This window comes from Chinchilla lanigera, unplaced genomic scaffold (assembly GCF_000276665.1).
Source record: "Chinchilla lanigera isolate Chin_1 unplaced genomic scaffold, ChiLan1.0 scaffold00029, whole genome shotgun sequence".
Classification (NCBI taxonomy): domain Eukaryota; kingdom Metazoa; phylum Chordata; class Mammalia; order Rodentia; family Chinchillidae; genus Chinchilla; species Chinchilla lanigera.
The window spans coordinates 16,068,641-16,094,137 of NW_004955430.1; the positions used below are offsets into that span (position 1 = coordinate 16,068,641).

Genomic DNA, 25,497 nt, shown 5'->3' on the forward strand with positions numbered 1-25,497 from the left:
ACACAGAAACACATTTGTCATTTCAATCAATGATGAAATAATTGTGTGTATATGGTGACGTGTGTGTGTGTAGGGGGACAGTTAACTGATTGCTGCATTTTTATTTAGAATTCATTGCAATGTAACATGGTTATTCGTTCACCGGTTTAGATTTCTCAGTTGCTGAGTAGCTGGGACCTTGGCTTGTTTAATTTTATGTCCTTGTGTCTAATATGGAGTGTGGGCATTATTTGTTACATCATTTTGAGTGGAATTAAGTTAAACTCAGCAACTCTCTGTATCTCCCTTCCTCTCCTCTGTGGCACTGTGGAAAACAGGAATTACTGAAAAAATCCTTCTTTCCCTTTGCTCAGCTAATATCTTCTCTCATTACCTGCCTTTAATTCCTGTATGATTTCCCCCAAACTTCTCTTCCGTTATTTTGTCTCCTTTCCAAATGCTAAGTGTTGTGGCCATTTCAAGGTGAGGAGCAGAGGCCTCTAAAGGAACGTGACAAAGGTTTATGATAAATAATGAAATCCTACATACAATCTGGTGAACTGAATGAATCCAGTGCTGGCGGGGTGGTGGTGGTGGTGGTAACGTGCTCAAACATTCTGATCAGAGTGCACCGATCTCAAGAATACTTGTGCTGCTTTGCTCCCAAGACTTTATCAGTGAGGGTTCAGGCTTACCCAGCTGCTGAAATGAGCCCTCAGAAATATCTTTTAAGCAGAATCTTGCAAAACTAGCCTCTTTGTTCAGGTAGGCTGCTTTCCATTGCTATATGGTTTTGTCTTTCTTTAACCGAGTACCTGCCTATTGATTTTCCCTCTTGTTGAGATTGGACTTGTCAGTCCCTGTGTGCAGGTGAGTTTAGGTTTATCACACAGTTTCTCTTATTTCATTGGCAGGGATTCTCAGTCCATTAAGTGGGTGAGACTTGGGACCTGCTAAGAGACAAACAAATCTTTTCCTTATCTGGCTGCTCCCACTTCTCTGGTTTTCCTGTCTTTCCATTAGGCAGTGACTATCCTAATGAAAAACAATCATTACGGACACAGAAACCTCCTATAATTATTCTGAAACTAGAAACGACAATGCTAATCTCTTTACAACAAGTGAGAGCCACCAAGAATGTAAAAAGTGTATATTTAGAAAGTTTATATGGGATGCACATTAATTTATTTTAACATGTAGCCTGAAACAAAATTAAAAAAGCAAAACAATACAATGTGTTCAAGGATGAGCACGTTAGCATGCAATGATGACAGTGATTAGATTCATGGGCAGCTTCTGAAAATGATTTAACCATATAAAGAATAACTGACTGCTGGAGCACTAAGCAAAGACCTCAAAGGCAGAAGAAGTATTTTCTGGAGGACACAGTGGAATCCTCTCAGAGGAATGGTTATTTAGTTTTCCATAACTCACACTGGGTTTAATCAGAGAATCCTCAGGTTAGATTACTCAAACTTTGAGGTAATTACTGTAAGGGCCACAGAGAGTCCATTTAGGAGATTAGAAAAAGCTACAGCTGTTGCAGAAACATTCATATTTAAAGGGCCACAAATGCACACAAAAGGGAACAGATGTGTACTGTCAGGATTAGATTTCTCCTGTATGAAGTTCAAAGCATAATATTTATTGTTGTTGCCAGTCTGAACCCACAGTTTTGAAAAAACATTAGGTAGTATGTAAGATTGGCTCCATTTTATGTCCCCAGACATGAACTACCCCTTCCAAAGTAGGAAATACGTGTGAATCTCTTCCAACTTTGGAAACTAAGGACTAAGGTATAATTTGTGGATAAAGAATAAACTTTGAGTCTTATAATTTCTCAAACAGAAGGCAAAATGTGGCTCTTGAGTAATCAGACTGATTTTATACATCACACCATAAAAGGAGTCTCATTACTTGGCAGAAAAATATATATTTTTTCAATAAATTATACACAGAGATTAACAAAATGAACAAAAATATATGCTTTAATATCAAAACAAATCTCCAAGTTGTTCCTCCTCTGGGTTCCATAGACCCTAAGTGTCTCCCTTCCCCTCCCTTCCCCCCTTCCCTCCTTCCTTCCTTCCTTCCTTCCTTCCTTCCTTCCTTCCTTCCTTCCCTCCCTCCCTTCCTCCCTCCTTCTTTCCTTCTTTCAACATAAGTAACTAGGATCAAGATCCCTGCAGACCTTTCCCTCATTTTAGAATTCCATCTGGAAAACCTTGGTTTTTCCTCTTGTTCAGGAGCAGGGGCTCTGCCACATTAAGAAATCAGCCTTATTGCTTCTGACCGCAGGTGAAACTTCTAGATGTGAGGGCTCCTTGAGACTAGAGCCTTTGGGGAAGTTTTAAAGCCCTCAAATCACTGTTAAATACATCAAAGCATGGCTCCTTAAATGGGCCCTCTTGGTTGACACAATTACCCACGAGGATTTGATGATCCCTGAGGAGGGTCTGCTTTGTGTCTGTACCTCACATACTCCTCTCAATTGTAGAAAGGGGAGAATTAAGTTGTTTTCTACCTGCTTGTCTCGTGGATGAAAATTTGGCACCACAGATGTTTCAAACTGCTTGGGATCAGCTGTTCTATTTTTATGGCACAGGAAAATAAGGAGAAGTAGGTAGGATTTCTAGTCTTTTTCATGCGTCTGTGGATTTCTTTTCCTTACCACTTCCAATTACGTAAAATAGAGCTGGTGGGGCTAGGCCTGGAACTGGGGCGGGGGAAAAGTTCCCACAGGCCCGCCCTTCTCCAACATGCCTGCCCAGTGAGGGCCCTGCATGTCCCATGGCTCTTCCAATCCTCACGGCACTGTAAGTAGTGGTCACTCCAAGTGTCCTCTGAGAGGTCGTTAGAAACATGGAGTGAATCAGAAGTTGCACTTCTGTTAAAGTCCCCAGGTGACTGACATGCATACTGTTTCAGGGGTTCCAGTCTCCATAAAGAGGAGGCCGAATTTGTGAAACACGTGGTTATCCAATTTAAAGTTTGGTGGGATTTCACATTTATAGAGATAGATCCATGATTTTCCTTTTCAGGAATCAGGGGAAATAGCATTTAATAAATTATAAATTAGGGAAAGCAAATACCAGAAATAATGTCTATTTTCTATATGGTTAGCTGGTAAATTTGGTTCATAAAATGGAAAAATCCAAACGCTAAGATTTGTGAATATAATTTCAACTTTTTTGGGATAGGTTTTTCTCTTTACACACATCCAACAAAATAATAAAAGTAAGCTAACATTTTATGTGTGCTTGCTATGTGTCAGGTACCTGTGTCTGATCACTTTCCATTTTACCTTCAGAATAACTACGAGGTAGTAATATTATACTCACTTTTTAATATAAAGATGCTAAGGCACGAAGAGGTTAAACAACTTGCCTAAGGTCATGCAGTGAATAGATGGCAACATCAAGCTCTAAGCCCAAGTTGCTGTAGCTGACCACTTTATACCTCTACTTCTTTATGGGAAGCCAACACCCAGTGACGTAGATGATAATTACAGGCAAAAGAACTAAATTTCTCACGCTCAAATATGTAGTCTGAGTTTGAAACCATGGAAACAAGGCTCAGAGAGGTTATTTGCTTTCTCAAAGGCACCCAGACAGGGAAGAGCCGGCATGGGTCTTTTGGTGATTGGTTTCATGTTCTTTTAGCTGAAAGCATATTTTTTTGGGGTACCTAGCAAGCATTTATTCCTCAATCTCAATAACGTTTCAAATTCTGACATTTTCACTCTCTACCTCAAAAACTAAAGCTGTTCTTCTGGGTAAAACTTTTTCTTCCAGTAAATTTGTTAAACCAGAGACAGCTATGTGTGGAGGGATTCTGTGCCCCAACCTGCTGCCGATGATTTTTAAAAAGGTTAATGTTTATGGTGGGCCCTGCCTCCAAATGGCCAAAAGACTTGGGAAGAACTTGCGAAGAGGACAAAACAAAAAACAATCACGGTATTGAATTCCTGGTTTGCTTTTCTGCTGCACATCTAGAAGGTTAAAAGGTCAGCAAATCATTTAGAACTGACAGGAGGGTAATTTCCTTTTGTGCTTAGGACAATGAGAGCTGAGTAGGCCCTTAGAAGAGGGCCTACTACGTGCCAGACAGGGTACACACTGTGTTTTACTGGCTCACTACTATACTGGGAGGGAGGCGCTGTTATTACCTCCATTTCACAGATAAGAAAACCTTGGCTAAGACAACTGAAGATGCCACTCAAAGTTACAAAGAGTAACAAAAGCTGCTTTCCTGACCCCTCTGCTGCACTGTGCAGGGGAGACACCTGCAGCCCAGAGTGAGGCATTTGTCACAGTCCCCCGTTTTAGGGGCACCTATGCCCAGAACCCTCCTTCAACTGGGTCAGAGACTGATGACAAATGAGCATTTTCTGTAACATGAGCTGCCCCCAGCAGGAATAGTGCTTTGAAATAAGTCCCTCTATTTCCTCAGGAAACACCACTTCAGGAAGCAAAAAGCTTTTCTCTGAAGAAAGTGGAGTAAAGGGCCTATTTCTTTAGGTATGTACTAAAACTATTTTGTCTGGATTAACAGGCTTGTCTGATCTCGATAGACGTTGATGAGAACATTGCTGCTTATGGATTTGAAAGGCATGATTTTTTTTTTAAAAAGTCGTAGCTTAAAGTACAAACATTTCTAGCTGTATGTAATTCTGGCCTGAAATATTTTTTGAACAGTTAAATAGTAACCAAATGAAGAAAAAACCCCGTGCTGCTAGTGATTACCTTGTTTGTTCTGGTTCATGTCTGCAGATGACAGCTTCTGCCGAAATGGCATCGTCCGCATGCTCTCCAACCTCACTGTTTCCCTCCCGCACTTTCATTGCTATGTTTATTTAGGCTGACTTGGTAAATTAAGTCGCAGGTGTAGCAAACTGATCCAAGCTTGTGACATGGAGCAGAGAGGACAGTTTGCTTTCTGGGAGGCCTATCTGCCACCACCTCAATTCTAGGGATACACTTGCCTAGCTGGATGAGAAACTAGAGAAGGAGAGCCTGCTGAAGTGCAGTTGCCACTCTAGAAGAAGATCCCTCATGTTCCTGCAGGTAACCTGCACCAGAGGGTTAGTTCATGGCACTGTACATTACCTCAAAAAGAAATTCAGAGACTTCAGTTACTACCCACATGCTGAGGCTGTCCCCAGGAAGATCATCCTCACCCAATGTTTTTCTCATCTCCCTGGGGACAGTTGGTAATGTTTGGAGACATTTTTGGTTGTCCTTACTTTCGGGGTGTTGCTGTGCTACTGGTACCTAGTAGCTACAGGCCAGGGAAGTTGAGAAAACCTGCAGTAGGGAAAACTGTGGCATGAGTGGGTTCTCGTGGTTCTGATTCAAAATGCTCTTTATCTGACTCCAGACTGCCTAGCACTGGAGTTCCTTGTCTATCCTGCTATCATTTTCTCCCCACCAATCAGTGTGACTGATTTCTGGAGGGAAAGTCTGAATTAATATGCACAGGGGTATGAATAACTGATGGATTCAGTGCTAGCAGGAACACTGCTATTTAAGTGACTTACTAATGTAATCGAAAGTCAGCTATGATCAATGGATTTTTTAGCAAGGGTGCCATAATAACATGGACATCTATTTTTGGTAGATAGGAAAGATGGTGGAATTTATAAAGCGTTGCTCATTTTGTAAAGTCATAAAAGTCACACTATATCTAAGCACATCTATAATGTGCCAGTAGACGATAACCATGAGTGCTTTTTTCTTATGAGCAATGATTTGCAGTTGCTATTGATCACAGTTGCTTTCCAGCAAGGAAAGAAACACTGTAGGAAACTTCCTGTGCCCTCAACAAAACTTATTTTTATTTCCCTTCATTGCTAATATTGACTCGTAGGTTTTGAATGATGGGGCCCATTTGTTAGGTGTCTGAAATGTCCTGTCACTGTACATTTCAGGCTGCCCTCTCTCTGGCCTTCTGTGGACCTACTTTTGAGTGACATGCTAAGTAGGCTTTTCTCTAAAGCAACTGAAGCACACAAAGCTTGAGCAAAATAATTTTGCTTGAACAGAGTAATTTCTTCTCATTTTAAGGTTTAGACATGGAAAGTTTTATGCTTCTTTATGCCAGTTTATGATGGTACAAAACAAAGGAACCCTATGCTGGACAGCTAATACTGGGGTGACTATGAGTCACTTCATCTTGTTCTCCAGACTTTTTTTTTTTTACCATCAGCTAGGGACATCTATGGCAAACTCATATGCAGAAATATCCCATGCTGGTTTCAGAGGCAAATTAACTAGCTCAATTCATCCTGGCCCAACGGACCCTGAATAATATAATTCAGACCCTAGTTGGGGCTAAAAGGGACCTTGGGGTCACACAGGTTCAACTGCCTTACTTAAAGAAAAGGAATCTGAGGTCCAAGAAGGAGGCATCATTTGATTAAGGTAAGGCTACTTGGACAGGTACAAGGAAAACCAAGGCCCCCTGATAAGTGCGCTGACTCCTAATACATTGTTCTGCCAGCAATCTCCCTCATAGTGCGGGGAGAGCTGAGCACAGGATGGGGTGAAACTGGGTGAAGGCAGATAACCCTTACCAGGATGACTTTCTTATTTCCGGAACTAGCAGTTCCTGTTTTCTGTATTTCTAATTGATCCTCAAGCGGCTGATGGTTTAGGATCAAATAATATTGGGCTGGGAAGTTCAGATGATTCCTTGTGCCAGAATAACTGTTCTTTCTAGATCAGTGTGTTCCTGGGAAGTGGTAAACAATGGCATTCTGTAAGGGGGCACCCAGCCCTGGCACTCTGTCGTGATACGGACACTGGGAGTAGAGGACAGTCTTGAAATGTTTTAAGAGTGGCAAGTAGACTCTTAGATGGTGAGACGCAGAGAGACAGACAGACCGATTAGGAAGTGTGTCCATTGAAATTATCAGTGGACTGAGTTAAGCTGTCTCAGACACAGGAACCTTGTACTCTAGCCAGTTTAAACTGTGTCCTTTTGACCAATGCATGTGAGATCAAAGGCCTTTATTCAACTGACTTGGGGCACATGGAAAATTCTTGTGAAAGGTTCAGGCTTGACAGAGACAGGAAGCAAAGAAAATTCTTAATCTTGGAAATCTGGAATCTTACCCAGGCTTCTGTTGAACACGCTCTGCACTGCTTTATTTGCAAAGGAGAGAAAAGCTATGATGGATACAAGCGCCTCGTCTGAAAACATGGATTCGCCTATCTTAGACCTGGTCAATATTCCCAAATTCCCCTAAGAGAAGAGGCTGGACAAGGACCACACACAAAAGGAACTTGAGAGCATCCTTGTCTGGAAAGGAAGAAACAATAAATCAGATGACTGTGGAGGGCTGCCAGCGGCAAAGGTTCCCAGAAAGTTTAGTCATAGACTTTCAGTGGTGTCTTCTGCACAAACAACCAAAAGGGATCTTTAAAATTAATGGATAATTCTCTAGGATCAGGCCTGGAAAACAGAACTGAAAGATCCATTTCTGAATCAGATTGTGATATTTTCTTCTTGGACTGTGAAGTGGGTTGTTCGGGAAAGCTGATGGCATCTGGGTAACAAATGTCTTCCCCACTGTGTACAAAGAAAGATAACAAGACAGCTGCATTTGTTCTCTAAGCTTTTCTGGCAGGAGAGATACATGTGACCTGCAGAACTCATGGTGGTAGATTACAATAATGGCATCTATCATTTATTTTTTGAGGTTCACATTGTTCCAGACATGTACTGAGCATATTTCATTATTTCATTTCACTCTCACACTAATACTGATATAAATAACAGTCAGTTCCATTTCACAGATGAAGAAACTGAGTATTAAGGGAAACCAAGTTGCTCTGGTCACAGCTGAAGAGTTAGAGTCATGCTAGAGCCTTTATGGATTTGTCTCCAAGCCTTCAGAGCCTTACTGACTCTGTCACATTCAGGGGCTTGAGACATAAAAAATGGCTAGTGCAGGGCTAACCAGAGTCAAGATGGTACATACTTTCCTGGTGTGATGACATAGTATCACTATTTGCTCCCTGTCAATTTTATTCTACATTTAAAATAAAAAGATAAAAGGGAATAGAGAGAAGACGGAGCTTCACTGAAAGAATGAAGGAAGAGAATACAACATAGGAAGACAATCAAAACAAGTATGAAAGTCCTCCTTCCTGTTTGGAAATCACAGGAAGTAATAAAACAAGAGCTAAGAGACAAGAAGGAGCTGAGGAGGGTAGGAGGTGAGGCCTTCTGGGAGAGGCCCTCAGACAGAAGACAGACGGAGCCAGGAATATTGTTCTCTTCTTTCTCTTGGGAGCCTTGGATGCTCTTCCCTACCCACCAGGAATCAAGAGGGGTCACTGCAGCTCTCCGCGAGCCTCTCACCATCTCCGAAGGCCTCCTCTGCTGGTTTGTGAAGCAGGATTATCAACGGACAGGGCACCTGCCTTGAAGAGGGCTCTCTACTTTGATGTTGCTCTGCGACTGAACAAGTATTTGTTTGCAGCTCAAATTAAGTTTTAAACCTATGTAAGTTAAACATCCAACTTCAAACAACGAGAACGACTGACACAGTTCCCACTTGACCTATGCATCTTAGAGGTACACTGTTATTCACCAGTTTATTCCAGGTTGAATTTCTAGGAATAAACCTATCTTCATAGGCTAGCTGGACAGGAAGGAAAAGGAAAAAGCAAATCTGTTTTGAGCCGCATTTGGAAGCTCCCCCCACACTCTCATGTTTTCAGAGGTGGGGCTTTTGGAAGTTGATCGGCTCATGGAGGTACTGTGCTTATTGATGGATTCATCCACTGGTGATTTCAGCATCTGAATGTGCCATTAGGGGGTGGGGCATGGTTGGCAGAGATAGATCACTTGAAGGGTGACCAGGAAGGGTGTATCTCCCTCCCCGAATCCTCCCCTTTTCCCTCCACTTCCTGGCTGCCAGAACCTGAGCAACTTTTCTCCAGCAGACTCTTCTACCATGTCATTTCTGACTTGGAGCTGGCTAATCATGTACTGAAAATGTGAGCCAAAGTAAATCTTGTGGTTTTTTGCTTTGTTTTGTTTTGTTTTTTTCTGGTACTGGGAATCGAACTCATGACCTTGTGCTTGCCAGGCAGGCGCTGTGCCGCTGAGCTAAATCCCCAGCCCCCAAAGTAAATCTTTTCCAAGGTATGGTTGAAGGTATTTTGTCCCAGCAATGAGAAAGTGGCTAAGAGAAAATGCTATCCAAATTCAGGAGGTGCAAAAGCACTGACATTTATTGAGTGTCCGCTGGTGATAACAACTGGACACACCTCAGGGGCTCAGGCTCTGTGGCTTTTGTCCAATCTCTACTCTTCCCCGAGAGTGAACTGTGGGATTTGATACATACAAGGCACTCAATAAATGTTTACTGAGGGATTTAAGTAGATTCTTACCACAAGTCTAGGATGCTCTGTGTTCCCACTTTACAACCAGGAAATTGAGATGCTGAGAGCTTAAGCACCTTGCTCAAAGTCACCAAGTTAGTAAGTGGCAAACGGTGGATTTAAACACAAACATACATGACTCCAGAGTCCAAGTTGTCTTCATGATGTCATGCTAACTCTAGAAGTGACTCTAGATATCAGTTCTAGTTCTTTTCTAAAGGTGGGAAAAAATAGAAAACCAAGTGGATACTGGCTGGAGGCAGGTCAGATGACTGAAATAGATACTTAAACAAAAAAGATCACTTCATTATAAAGACAAGCACCTCCTGAACTCACAGGCTCCCACAGTATTAGCATACATTTGTACAGCTCCCGTAACAGAGGTTCATAACCAAAATCTCTGCACTCTGTGCTTACTGGCACACTGGACTGGATTTCTCATCCTCCCTGGTAGTGGGATATGGTCACGTGACCAAGATCTAGCCAACAGAATGAATGAAAGGAAGCACTGGGCTGGCCTATAAAACACCCCTTATGTGTTTCCTTATTTTTTCTCCCTTCCATTGAGTGGAGAAAATTCTGAAGTCCATAACATGGATGGGGATGTAAAGAAGGAAGGAGCCTGGGTCCCTGAGGGATTTGACAAGTGTCATGTGCCAACTAAGAACACGGGGCTCAGGTCTTATGACTTATAAATAAAATTCTGATGTATGAAGTTACTAAGATTTGGGAATATCTTCTTTCTGGAATTGTGCTGGAGAATATTATTTTTCTAATATATGCTATTGATTCCAAATAATTTTCTATTATTCAGTATTTTACAAATCTGATCAGAGTCACTGTACATTTAAGAAGTGTGAAGTATCACCTTTCAGAGCAACAAAAGCATCTGTGTGGGGTGTGGGTATGTGACCAAACACATGTTACTTTAAATTTGTTAGCTTAGATTTTCTGTCAAAATTTCAAGATTGGTCTCTAAGATTCCCTCCAATTCTAAACTTCTACAAGTCTTCTCAGAAGTTGCAAAGATATGTGCTGATGTGTTTCTAGACTGTGATCTCTTGAGTGTGACTTCCTGAAAGGTAAGGATGAGTTTTTGGTCATGTTTATATGCCCAGTAGCCAATTTCTTAGTTGCTTAAAAAGTGTACAGTTTAATTAGAATTTTCTGTTGAAAAACTCAAAGAATTTATGTTTTGATTTATGTCAATAACTTCCTGAGCTAATTTGGAGCACGGTATCAAATGATTGAAATTCTCATGAATATTTTCATTATGTACTACTGAGTATGACAGGGTATTTTATATTCATTTACATAGACTTAATCTTTGATTTTATAATAACACTGAAAGACTTTTTTGATTAAAGGTAATGCCAAAGTAATTGGTATTCTGATGGCTTCATTTATAGTTCATTTAGCTAAATGATATAGGAGTATAACTCCTACTTAGAGTTGAAAAAATTGGGTATAAGAATATTTAGAATTTCTCATTCCAGTGGCTCTTAGGGGCCATAACAGCAGTACTGGTGGAAACCATGAGAAATTTACAAAATTTGAAGGAGACCAAGGGAAACTGTACTATAATGTGAAGAAACCTGTGCCATTTTCATAAAAATAAAATCCTATGCTTTCCGGTTTTTGAAAAGAATACAGAAATTTTCCTATTTATCTATGCAGTATGGGAATATTATTGGTTATTTCATCTTGTACATGCATCAAAAATATCAGATTAGTAACTAAATCTATCACTGCTTACTAAAAATAGGTTAGTGAATTCTAATTCTTAGTAAATGTGGTTTGGAAGATAAAATGTTTAAAAGCACAGTGTTCAAGGGAATTGAAAGCAGAGGGCGAGGTCAGCAGAACAATATTAGGAAGCACAATTTGACACTGGACAAAATAAAATAGAGTATGAGAAATTAGTGATTTTATTAAGCCTCTTTTTCATTGATGGGCACTGGGAGATGTACATTTCTTCCAGTTTTCTGCAATCGCTTCCCACATGATGTGAAGACACCATGCTAAGTCTGACGTGCTAGGGAGTGCTGAGCACCCAGCAAAATACTGTGGATGATGGTACCTTTGCTTTGCCTGCCATTGAGACTGATGTCTGTAAAAAAATGGAGCAATAAGAATGCCAGTACCTATTATAAGATGTTTAATTTATCAGGCACTGCAGCAAGGAAAAGATTGTATTAAAAATTACTTCCGTTTGCACAAATTTTTTGCTCCAAGTCTTTTGTTAACTTATTGCATTAAAATATCTTTTCATAAAATAATATACAACAAAGGTACTTCTTGTTTCTTTTAGAAAAAGAAAAGGCCTTCTACTATATAAAGCATCCTTGCAGAAAGTCCTAACCAGGCTGCTACGTTTGAATGTGCCACAGAAGAGAAAACCTGAATTATGGGAAGGAGTTAAGCAAAGCTAAAGCATTTAAGCTTCCTGCAAAATACCCTTATTAAAAAATACAAATACCCAGGTACACCTGTTTTTTCCATTGTAGGAAAGCAGTTCTACTGATTGCCTCTCAACAATTAACAGTCGGCAAGGACCTACTCTGCATGTTATTGTGGCTAGTCTATGCTGTGCCCATGCCTCAGTCTTGGTGTGAGGCGATTTATAAAAATCTCACACTGTCACCCCAGTATCGTCAGAGAAAGGTTCATCATCTTCAGCACAGACATTTGTTTGTGATACTGGGGAGTGAACACAGGGCCTTTGTACTGAGCTGCATCCCCAGCCCTTTTGTGACAAAGTCTCACTAAACTGCTCAGGCTGGGTTCAAACTTTCCAATTTGTGATCCTTCTGCTTTAGCTTCCCAGAGTGCTAGGATTATGGCTCTGTGCTACCATGCCTGGCTCAGGCTGGGGACTTTTTAAAGCCCCCTAAAGAAGTCAGATGTGCAGCCCAGGCTGAGAATAACCCCAAAGGTATTATAAGCCAGAGGGCTGCATTAAGTAACAGAAGCTGTTTAATGTATTTAAAAAGTTTTTAAACTCCACAACAAAAGAACTACAGCACTAAAAACAACTCACTAAAAGAAGCATGGAACAGCCAGATGTGGTGGTACAAACCTGTAATCCCAGCACTCTAGGAGGCTGAGGCAGGGGGATTTCAAATTTGAGCTCAGATTGGGCAATTTAGTGATTCAGTGAGATCCAGCCTCAAAATAAAAGAAAATAAGATGGGCTGGGGTTGTAGCTCGTGGGAAGGGCCTAAGTTCAATCCCCAGTACCCCAAAACAAATAAAAACAAAAGCAGGAGCAGCACAGAACACCATTCTAAGCTCATGGTTAATAGACTCATAAAAGAATTTGTGAGAAAGAAACAAATTTCCTCCTGACTATTCCATTTCTTCCTTGAGCAATGCTGCCCTTGTAGTTCTGCCCTGGAGGGCTTTTTTGATTCTTTGAATTGAAGAGTTTACTCCCTTGATGGGCCATTTAGATAAGTGAAGATGCTGAATCCACTGGGCAAAGGGCTAGTTTCAGGAACAGTGTGGTTGTCATGCAAGGGTGAAAGTAACACAATCAATGAAAGGAAAGCATCAGTAATTACATTTCAATTTGTGATCCTTGGCCATTTTAGGCCTGGATTATGGAGTGGATAGTTTAGATGGGTATTGTAGATACTCAGAGGCTCAAACTAATACTTCTTAAAACATGGCCAGTGTGTGTTGTGGGGGCGTGGGCCACTCTAGATCAGTGGTTCTCAACTGCTGTGTATATCAGAATTGCCTGGGAAGCTACTTAAGTACACACAGGCCCTGGCACTTGGCATTATATAAGAGTTGCCTTTTGTTTTTTAAACACATTACCCAGGGATTCTGATACCTCTCACCAAGTTTGAGAACAACTCTTCTTAGCGCTGGATGCACATTAGAATCATATGAGGAGTTAAAAAACCAAAAATGCCAGTGGCTGCACCTTGGACCTTTAGACTGGAAGCTCTAGGGATGGGCACAAACTTCAGTACTTTTGAATTGCTTGCCAAGTGACTATAATGGATTGCCAGAGTTGAGAACCATGGTGTTTAAATCATGGCGCTCAGACTGGGTTAGAATTAGCTGGAGAATTTTAACAGAATCTTGAGTCTCAGGTCTCACCTAGAGATTCTGACTGAACTGGTCTGGGGTGTCATGGACATCAGCCTTTAAAAATCTCCCAGGGTAATTCTAAGCCAAGTTGGAGCAGGGCAAAGTGAGGTGTTCCGAAAATGAGATGGGTGTGCTGCAATAAGCTGAAGGATGACTGAGTAATGAATGTGCCTCAGGGGTTCAGTATGCACAGCAGCATGATTAAGAAATTCAGTTAAGGGCAAAAAAGAAGCCATAATCAATATTTGAAGTCATTTAATTCATAGTTTCCTAAGATTTAGGAATTGATGGTTTAACAACTCAACAGTTCACTGGGGTGAACTGGAACATGACTTCACCATGTTGGCCTTTACCAGCCAACAAACTGTGAAGCTTAGAGAAAATGGCTCTTGATTCAGTTCTAGCACCTGGAGAAGAAGTCCATCTGCACTCCGCAGGCTGAGGGAGTTGGAGCCCACACTGGTTTCCTCTTTACAGCACAGTCAAATTCCAGCGTGAGAATGTCATCATAGCCAAGACTTGAAAGAAAAGTAAAGATTGATAAAATAGGAGCCTGGAAATTTTCAGTTGGGGATGGTGGCGGGTGGTGGTGGCGTATAAAAATAACTCTTGGCTCACTGCAAACCAAATAATGCCATAAATTCATTATGAACTAAATTCTTGTTGGGAAAATTATTTTTAATTCTTTTGAAAGACCTTGCATCTACATACGTAGAGCTGCTCTGCTCTTTGATGGCATCTGGGAGCACAGACAGGAAGATACAATCTGACATAACAGAACCCTGTTGTGATACAGTTGTTATTTGTGAGTGTTAGGAGAACTCAAGTAAAGATAGGCCAGGCCATTCTTGATTACCACAGACTTGGAGGCTGAGATGAGTGTATCATTGGAGATGTACCCAGTGGGGTAGTCATAGTAGGGGTGGTAATCTTACCGGAGGGGTGGTGATGATAACAAAGGTGAAGATGATGGAAAGATGGTGTTGGGGTGGGATGAAGGGATGGTGAGGGTAGGGATGGGGGAAGAGAAGAAGCTCAACGTTGTGAAAGGTGGCTTCTAGGAAGAATGGAGGACTTGAAAATTCTTTTTCTTCACTCTCCTTCTCTCATATTTCATTCTCCATAAACTTCTATCTCTTTGATATTTTCCACTTCCTGATCACTTAGCTGCAGCTCAAGGCTGGAAACTGAAGTTATGTTGTAAGCAACTGTCTATGAGACTCCAGGAGTTTGAGAGAAGGTTTTCACTGGCTCGACTAGAGTTGGTGGGGTTTTGTTAATGTGGTGTTTTTCAGAAAGCACCTACTTTTCTGGAGGAAGTTTCTCCTCCAGCAGATCAGGAAGTTCAAGAGAGGAGGGGTTGGAGAAGGACAATCAGAGTATAGAAGGGCTGGTCCTGACCAGCAGACTCTATGGCAAAGCTGGCTGTTCTTGTATGACGGATTACTGTTTCTTTTGTTTACTCAGGAAAACGAACCATTTGTTTTTGTTTTGAATAAAAGCTGATGTGGTAATTGCATCAAAATGCTCTTTTTTTGTGGTTTCTTGATTTTCCCCTTGGTATGGTGGAAACTGGAGAAAACCGTGAGCTAAGGCGCTGGTCTCTTTTTTTCTTAGACTGGGTGGATACCATGGAGGGATTTTCACTCTCTTCTACCAATTTGTGTATGACAGGGAAAATATGTGAAGTAATCAACATTTATAGTTTTTTCCTCCCTTGTTTTCCAAGGTGAGCTCTCAAGAAAGATCTGTTTATTCTTCAGAGAGGGGCTTTATGAGGAGATACAAATGGGGGAGGTGGAGCAAAGGGGCCCCAATTCTCAAAGCAAGTGAACAGGTAGACTTAAGGGGTGTAGACAGGGAGAAGGAGGGGAGGCAGTGTGTGCCACAGGGGACACACCAGATTATATGCCTGTGGAAGAGAGGGAGAGGAGAACATGAGGTTTAAGCAGTTACTCTGAGGAGCTGGTCTGAAGATGAATTGAAGACATTCTGTGGGATGTGTGTGGAAGAGTCTCCCTTTGGCCCTCCAGGAATTTCAGGGGGAGCCTGACATTTCCTTTCAAGTCTACCTGTAGTGAGATTTTAATTTCATTTAGAAGTGATACCAGGTGGGAGAGGGAGCCAAAACGCTTCTGCCACCACCCCTTCACATAGTTAAATACCCAAGCAATAAAATCTAAGTTCCTTTGTAATTGGCTCAAGAAACAGTGGAACTAGCTAGTTGGGCAAGTTAGTATTTTTCTTTCTGCAAAACTATTTGTGGCAATGTTTGTAATGTGTATAGTTGGCTCTGCAAAATCCAAGGCCACATTTTATTTTTGGTCACAACTGGGGAAACAGGAATCCAGAGGAAAGTGAAATAAACCTCCAGATGCTTTGTAGAGTAATTGCGCCAGGAGTGTATAAATCAGTCTAAAGCCTCCCTGCTCTGGAGCACGTGGGAGAGAAAGCAGAGCGGCACGCTGGCGCTCAGTACTGCCAGCCTCCCTTGGCCTCTGCTCTTCCTTCCTTTTGAAAGGGTGACCAGGCAGAAGACCAGGGGTGCGGCTGTGCTGCTGTTGGGAGGCAGAACAGAAGGATCCCATCACTGTCAGCTTTCCCCTCCTCTCTCTTGATGGCCAGAGTGCAGTTACGTTGGGTAGATGGTTGGTGAACAAAAGGTATTACAAGAGGGTATGGTTGAGACAATTTGTGTGTCTAATTAAAAAAGGCCTATATGTAGAAATAAAGGTATGTATAGAAAGAGACCTGTGAACTCAGTTCCTTCACACTTAGCAGGAGCAACTTCCAAGCTTGACAATAAGAAATGATAAAATTATACCCAATAGAACTCACTGTCTATTAACTAGAAACTTTTGTATGTCCCCAAGTGCTGTAGCATCATGCTTAGAACTTATTTGTAAATGGTTCAAATAGAAATTAGACAGAGATAGAAAGGAAAGCAAATGTGACAAAATGTTACTATTTAAAGACTCTGTGTAAAGTATAGCTGGAAACTCACTGCATTAATCTTGTAGCTTTTCTGTGTAAAGTTATGTGAAAGAAGATTAAATATTGCCATAAACAAATAGGGACATGTAATAAATTGTGAAAATATTTGTGACATTTATGATAGACAGTGGATTAATTCCTTAATACAAAAATCATAAGACAAACACAATAGAAAGGTTGAACAGGTAAGTTACAGAAAATAAAGCTTTTGCAACCAGTTGGCATATGTCTGCACACATGAGCATGTGTGCATATGCACTGTATAGTAAAATGTATTCTTAGTAAGAAAAATGTGAAATTTGGAAGAGCAGTGTAAATGCTTACCTAATACATTGCCTCCTCAAAAACAAATGGGCTAATCATCAAAAATCACTGGTTGGAGGGAATATTATAGAGGCTGCATTGCTGGTGAGTGTCTCAATTGGTCCAATACTCTGTTTATAATTTAACAAAGGAAAGAAAATTTTTGTGGTGCTGGAAATTGAACCCACGGCCCTGGCATTAAACAGAATCACCAGTTCTTTAAAAAAAGGTTTTTTTTTTCTTCTTTTTTTTGAGACAGAGTTTCGCTATGACACTAAATTGCTTAGCTTGGGCTCAAACTTGTGACCATCCTGCTTCAGCCTCCCAGAGTGCTGGGATTACAGGTGTGTGCCTCCACCTTTTCTTTCTGACAAAAGAAAAGATTTTGAAAAGATGTTCGGTTTCTTTGATTTAGCACTTTCTTTGACTTAGAATTTATTTTGAAGAAATAGGTGTAAAATCATGTACAAGGCAATTAATTATAAAATAGTCCTATCATTTTCAGCAAATACATATATATTCATATATTATCATATATTATTTATAATAATGCTCATCATATATTATTTATAATAACATTATGTTAATGACCTAGGGATCAAGGATAATATCACTGTATGATAGATTACTAAGTAACCATGAGTAAAATTCTTTTGTGTGAGAGTGTTCATTGATAATGAACAACATTAACAATGTGTACACTGCTAACATTATTGTTACAGTTTAGATCTGCAACACCCCCCAGAAGTCTCATGTGTTTGGAAAGGGATTGGGTAATGGGGATGTTATATTCATCAGTGGATTCATCCATTAGTGAGTTCAGTAACTTAATATGCTGTTAGGAGGTGAGGCCTGGTTGGAGGTGGGTAACTAGGGGAATGACCTGGAAGGGTATCCCCCATCTTCCTCTCAGTGCTTTTGGGTTGCTATGTGGTGAGCACTTTTCCTCCACCATGCCTGCCTGCCTGTCCCTTCTGCCCTAAAGACTGCCACCCACAGACCGAATCCTCCAAAACCATGAGCCTGTAAGTTGTGATGTCAGGTATTTTGTTCCGGTGACAGCTAAGTGACAAATACAGGTATTTTTCAGGGGTATCATTATTTTGCTCGTACTGTGAACATATATTATATGGAGGAGGTTTAGGACACAAGTACCACTGTGGATGTATTTCTGAAGGAATGAAATAGCTTCTCAGGAGCAGCTGAAAAGCCTAAGGAACACTTCAAGATCCATCCTGGAAAAGCACATGGGCTTTAAGGTAAAATACTGAGTTTTTCCAACTTCAGCATTTTGATTGTGAAAATGTGTTCAGCGGGAGAGTCTCAAATCATAAAATACTTTGCTTCAGGGCTCCTTTTTCTTTATACTCAACCATCCATGTAAATATGTCTCACTTTATGAAAATGTGATTTATAATCTTGAAAGTGAATGAAGAGACGGACTAGTGTTGTTTTCTTATTTAATTCATAAGGAACAGGAAATTTAGAGAGACTGACTCCTTGGTTAATATTATTAATACATAAAAATTTCTGTAAATAATGAAAAATAGACAAAGATCTAAAGGGCAAATGGAAAATAAATATGAACAGCAAGTTACAGATAAAATCAGAATGGCCACTGAACACGTACAAAACACTCAGAAGTAATAAAAGTGTAAATAAACCTATGACATTCTTAATTTTGCATAACAAATGACTCCCTAACAAAGTAAGCAAACACAAAACAGTTCAAAGATCATACAGTGGAAAACACTGAGGCAATAGCTGAAATCTCTGAGAATCCCTGCAAACAGCCCTGCCTGGTTCTTGCAATGATAATGCTTAGATAAAGAGAGAAGAAAAGTACTGCAGGAAGGAAGTTAAATGAACAAGCAGGTTGTGAGGGAGAAATGCAAGTCAGATCACTGAATGAGGGGTGTATTATTTACATTAAAGGTTCCTGACAGTGCGGCTCTAAATGACTGGGGGCCTAGTTTCAATGAACACAATAAGTATTTGACCAACGTTATGCCATACCCTAATTTTATAAAGCTAGGTTCCATGTGGATATAACAGATCCTTGCTTCTGCCTCCTTGGCTGTTGTTAAAGGACTATGAGTTCTTAGTTTTCCTTTTCAAATAAGATCAAAAGCCTCTAACTTTATTATTAAAATTTTTAGGTATTCATAGCTTACAATAAATTTCCTTGTGCTGTGAATCATGGTGCTCTTCCAAATACAGCTCATTATAATGTCATAAATGGCAGCAGAATTCCCCTCAGATTACCTAGGAAGTGGTGCTTAATTCCACACTATTAAAATATCATAATTATTTTCTTCTTGTCCTCTTTAAGAATCAGTATATTTCAATGAGTAATTTCATACAGTCCTAATTTCAGATTAGATGGGGTAAAGCAGTGAGAGAATGCTGGCAAGGTGATATTAAATAACCCCAGAAAATAAAGTTTTCCATTCGAATAAATCAAAATACATAAATTTAATAAGCATTGCAGCCAAAAAAGCTATACCCAAAAACTGTGTGTCCTTTATCTGAGACTGCTGGTTTGCTTGTTTTTAGGGAAACAGATTCAGTGTTCTTAACTCTTGCTCATTTAAAAAGGTTTTTCTTTATATATGGTTAATTGATCTCCTGTATTACACAACAGTAATTGTATCTATTAAGCTTTTCAAACAAAAAAACTATGCACATTTGGCTTTAAAATTATGGCCTTAGAGCAAGCACTTAGTTCCAATGGCTTATAACTTTATTGCGGTCTCTGTAGGTTTCTTAAAATAAATGTAGCCTGAGCCCACAGTGAATGAGAAGGAAAGTAATACTGCTTTACATCATGTACAAACAAGGGTAACTAAAGTAATATTTTCTTCTCTGAGCCTATTCACATATGGTGAGCACATATACATATGGAGTAACTTTCTTTTGAACATAGGACTAGGATTAATTTCTACACTATGAAAGAATGCTGGAAGTAAGTATTCCTTCCGCCATTACAAGGTAGCTAGGCTTCCAGCTCAGCCAGAAAGGAAAGTACCCATCTCTGCAAGTTGGACTCAAAAGCTGGCTTAGGCTACCACTGTCCAGAAGTGAGCCTCATTCTGCTTTGAGCTGATTCAGCTTCAGGGATTCTGCCCAATATTGGGATGGCCTGGAACTAGAAGACACCCCCCGCCCCTGTCCCAGGACCATCTGCAGGTTTGTCTGCTGCCTGTTTTGTAAATAAATGTTTACTAAAACATAAGCAAGCCCATTTGTTTACATACAGCCTATGGACTTTCAAGCTGCAACAGCAGAACTGGCCAGATGTGACAGACAGCTTATGGGTTATGAAGCCAGAAAGAGGTATTCACTGGTCCTCCACAATCAATAAAATATTGCCAACCCCTGATCTGAAGGGACCCAGGATGGATGCTCAGTACTGTACTACATTTAGAACAGCCCTCCCCAGCAAGCACAAATCATTTTATTACCCAGTTTTATACCAGAGTTTGCCATTTCTGTGTTTCAGGAGGTTATGTTCTGAAATCTGTACCTTTGGGAGTGTTTATGGGTGCAGAGTACCTGTATAGAGTGACCCTGGTGTGGTACTTTCTTTTTTGGCACCAGGAATCAAACTCAGGACCTTGTACTTGCCAGGCAGGCGCTGTGCTGCTGAGCCATATCCTCGACCCTCTGGTGTGGTACTTGATCTTACCCTGTCCTTTTCTAAGAGGAGAACACTTTCTCTTGGTTTTGCAGTATCACTACTTGCTCACATGGTAGTGTTTTCCCAAACTGAAGCCCTCACTCTGTCGGACAGGAATTCCCATTCACTATCAGCATAAACATGGACACTATTGCCAAGGTTGAGCCACATCAATTTTCCACTGAGTGAGCAGGTTTATGACACAGAAGATTTAAGAGGGGAAGGGTTGACCTTGTTAATGGAATAAAACTAGGAGTGGGTAGGTTTTGGTATTTGCTAACGTGCAATAAAATGAGGAAAAGATGAGGTGTGAGTCTGAGGTCCTCATTTCTTACAGATGTGAATCATTCTGCTTTCCCAAGGTACTCTATCTTTTTGGTACATCAGGAGCTCAAGTGTGGGTAGAGAAATAGGGCAATGCTGCTGGGAGAGGAAATATTCTGGCTATTGGGAATCTTCCAAACTTTCAGAAGACAGAGCGACAACTTTCAGTTGCTTTTAGTTTTTCTCATCTACTAGAGAACAGGTTTTTAGATAAACTCCTGCACATTTGGCTCATCTCAGAGAGTGAGATGACACACACATTATCAAAAGACAGGGTGCATCCATGACACGCAGGGGTTTATGGGTATCTGCCATGCTGCCATAGTAACAAAAAGGATGGTCATGGGCTTGGTGCTTGGGTGGCAGATGTACAGCAGGGTGATAAACTGACAGCTGGGTTAAGTCCAGGCAGCAAACAAGATTAGACAGGCTCATGAGTCTTGAAATACTTTTTTCTTTCTCCAGTTTTAAATTTTCATTAATATATCTGCATTACTTAAAGATTACATTCCATGTGGGGAGCCATGTACAAAACACATCTCGAGTCTTTGTTTCACCTCCTTTTTCTCTCCTCTCTGCCCCATCTTTCCATCCTGTGGTCCCTTTTCCCATTTGAACACAATCCATTTTCCTACTTCCTATTATCTTTTTTTTTTCATCAGCTGTGTATCTATTTCATTTGACATTATGGTCTCAGGATACATCCATTTTTCTACAGATGACCCAAGATTTTGCTTCTTTATGGCAGAGTAGTATTTCATTGTGTATGAATACCACATTTTCTTCACCCATATTAACTGCAAACATGGAAAAATTGAGGTATTTCACTTAAAATCTGGATTTATAACTTCTCTAAATTTCAAAATATGTGAGCACAGATGGCCTGTGTCTGTCTGTGATTGCCTAGAGTGGAGGATGGTTTCTTTTTAGAGGGAAATTGAGTTCTCCAGTTGGTTTTTACCCACACACAAACATTTTATCCATTGGTGTCATCTGCTTGATCCCTAGGGCCTTGCAGTGTGCACGCCTGCTCTAAGGGCTTTACTTTTAAGCATTTGTGCTATTACAACCTTATATTCTGTTGTTTTGTCTTGTTTTGTTTTTGAGACAGTGTGTCACCATGGAGTGCGGGCCGGCCTTGAACTTGCCATGTAGCCCACACTGGCCCTAAACTTTTGATCCTCCTCTCTCAGCCTCCCCAGGCTGGGATTCTAGCCTGTGTCACCATGTCCAGCTGTAAATTTTTATTCTCCCATGAGTCATTCTATCTCTCCTTTGATCTTTGCTAAGAGTTTTATAGCTCATATGTGCCATAGGTGAACTAATCATGTTCCATTCTGACTCTACCGCTCAGTGGAAGAAACAGCCCACTTCGCATCGACTCCATGGTTAGTCACTAAGGACAGGGAGCCATTTATGACAAGGATAAAAACTATCCTTTTGTTGAGAATTATCATTTCCTCTCCATTATTTCTCTGGTGGTGATGTATCTCATAACTCTTAAAGAAGATGAAGGACATTTTGTAGGGCTATATTCAAGGGCTTAACAATACTTGGTGTGGAAATAACTGCTGCTTAGACTCAGCTTACTCTTTAAGAACCCTATACTTCACTTTAGGTGGAACAAAAATGAAGACACATGAAGAAAATTAAGAAAATATATTAGATACCTGTCATACTGTTGGGAGTCATAGGTTAGTAATCATTCTGGATCCTTTTATTCACTGATATCTCCTACAAAGAGAAAATATAAGAAAAAGTAATATAGATTATGATTTGCATTTCTATAATGTTTTTCTTCCAAACAATATCATATGCATTACTAGCTTGACATTTGCTACTCTCAGATCTTGGGAAACAAGTATAAGTGGGCTTTGTGACACATGAAGTTCAAAAGACCTCTTAATTTTCATTTCAGGGTTTCTTCTATAAACTTGTTTTTAAAGTAGTGTTTTTCTCAGGGTCACATGTTTTTCCACCTCAGCTTTTTAAGAAAAAACATTTGCTGTTTTCCCCAAGACTGGCTAAGATGTATCAACATCTTCAATTTAGATCTTTGCTTTTCAAAGTGTGGTCTGTAGACCAGCAGTTTCAACAGCAGCGGATCGCTTGTCAAAAACAGAAAATCTGGGTCCTACCTTAATTCGGCTGCAATGAAAAAGATACAGGCAATTCATGTGTACTTGAAAGCCTTAGCCTGTTATACAGTGAATACTTCATCTGCTCATTTATGATTTCTGCAGGCAGGGCTGACCTTCTTTTAACATGAACAAGAAGGAGGCCCATGGGTGTCACTGACCAGAGGCACGCCAATGGGAAGGGACACAGATGGGCACAGACAGATGATGAACCCAGGTCTGAGTCCTTCAGCATATTCCTGGGGGCAGACAAGGATTAGGTCCCTTTTTCTGGAGAACAGACCAGTGGAAGACAGTGGAAGCATACTGGCTTTGGAACAGCACCCTAACACATGGGTTGAAGGCCAATGGCTTTGCACACAGGATGTGGAATCATGACAAGTAAAGTCAAAGTGCTGGAATCACCATTTCTTTAGTATAAAATGAGGCCACTAATATACACTTTACTTATGTGTCTAGGCTGATGTTCCTGAGGTTTAAAGAGGATGAGAGTTAGCGACAGGCAGATGATAATGTACCATGCACATGGATTCCATTGGCTCCTGAGGAACCAGCCTGATGTTGAAGAGGAGGAAGCCCATGGAAGAGGAAGCATGTGAATTCCGATCACCTGAGAGAGTTATATATGACATTTCATCCTGACATCCTGACTCCACATCTCACACCAGACAATGAATTCATACCCGATCGTAGTTCTTGTCACACCCACTGGAAATTATAGGTTTACACGGCTGCCTTTCCCACTAGACTAGACTCTATTTATGGCAGAAGCTGTTCTCATTTTTGTATCTTCCACATGAAGCAGGCTGTCAGATGCACAACAGGTACTCAACAACTATATGGTGAATAACTGAGTAAAATAAAAAATAAGATAATATGCCATGACGGAAGCCACTTGAATTGGAAACTGATAGAAAAGATGAATCCAGGTAATACCTGGATTAAAATACAACTACCTAGAAAGTGGGTTCTTGCTACTAGTCAGCTTGCCAAGGCGCACAACAGCCACCATCTGCTGCCTACCCTGTCACCTGTCCAGTTGTGTGCTAACCAAGAGGTCCAGGTTTGGAGACGTCCTACAGTGCGAGCACATGCCATAGTACTGAATCTCTGGCCTGTGTTCTCTTGTTTAAAACTATCCTGCATTTACCTCCCTCTCCCAAAACGTGGGAGTGGCCATGTTTCACATGATATTCTGAAGGTGCTGGAGAAGATGAGTAAGATGGTTCAAGCTAGGCCAACCATAGTGTCCCACACCTCTGGCCAAAATGGTCCAAGACCTGAGGTGAGCTAATGAGATGGCTCCTCAGGGGAGAGAGGGAGAGCGAGAGGGAGAGAGGGAGAGAGGGAGAGAGAGAGAAGGGGATGCTATTCTTTGTTCTTCAGGAGAAGAATTCATCAGAAATTAAAACTCTAAAAGTCTGTAGCCATGCCTCTCAGCAACCTGGAGAAAGCCCATGTGAAGGTGAGCGGATAAATCTGACATTCACAGACAGTCTAAGGTAAAGCAGAAAACTATGGGCTCAAACCCCCTGGTTCTGTTCTCCCTGAGGCCCAGCTATGCCCCTCCTCCCCACCCCCAGAGCTCAGCTACTCAACTCTTTCCTGTTACTCTGAACAAATGTTCCCATGTTACACATGCTGCATGTTGCAAGTTTCTGTCACTTGCAGCCAAGAATCATGGCTGGTAACAACTGAATTAAAATACAACATTAATGTAAATATGTTAGAATAGTTTTGCATCTTTTAAAAATCATCTTAAAGCTATAGCTCCAAAATCCCAGTTACGTCCTTGCTATACCAGCAATTTAAAATATCCTTATTTTTAAAATCACAGTTGAATATGTGTATGAACTATGGAAAAGTGTTGTGTGTAAAACAAAGTATCTGAAAGCAGGAAAAATGTTGTTAATGGTTAAAATTAGTGCCAGCCCCACAAACCTTACTACTAATTTTCCTTTATTACTTTTTTCCCTTCAACTATAGTATGACTTAGTGCTTTAGTATTGCTATATCGTTGTTGGTACAGGAAAGTATTACTATCATTATTTAATATCATTATTTAATAGTATTTAGTACTATTTCCTTCAACAAGTGCGAAAGTTTTAAATATGATCCAAGTAAAGCTTCTAGTAACTTCGTGGGGAGGCAGGTGTCCCAGGGCCTCATTTTCTGTCATCTTGGAACATACTGTGGGTGGCAGCAGAGCGCTCTCTAATGACCAGGGGAACCCAGGGCTGGGTTCCGCCCTAGGGCCATAGGTTTGGGTCTGGGAGGGGGGGCACCCGCAATTCATGGCAGCAAAGGGGCAAAGAGGTATAAAAAAAAGCAAGCTGAGGGATTCATTTGGCAGAAAGGAAGCAAGACAGCAAAGGGCTTTGTTCAGTAGGGTGTCAAGGAGGAAGAGTCACAGTGCCGACTTGTTGGAAGGGGTGGCTGTGCTAGGAAGGACCAACAACTACAGCTTGGTTTGGGAAGTGCTGAGTCAAGGACCGGGCCTCATACCATTCACTGAAACCAGTCCCCTGGCTCACTGGTCAGGGTAGAGTTTTCACTGAGAAGAGAATGCCGTTCTATTTAGTGT

At 40.8% G+C, this 25,497-nt stretch overlaps 1 protein-coding gene across 2 annotated transcripts in view; it reads right to left on the reverse strand.

Moving 5' to 3' along the window:
- The window catches only part of Thrb (thyroid hormone receptor, beta), a 330,551-nt gene that overhangs the window by 76,495 nt on the left and 228,559 nt on the right, over positions 1–25,497 (reverse strand). For both annotated transcript variants that reach the window (XM_005387482.2, XM_013515651.1), the window contains exon 4: positions 22,446–22,509. In XM_005387482.2, coding sequence (XP_005387539.1) covers positions 22,446–22,467 — 22 coding nt within the window. In that variant the 5' untranslated portion in view covers positions 22,468–22,509. The remainder of the gene's footprint in view (positions 1–22,445; positions 22,510–25,497) is intronic.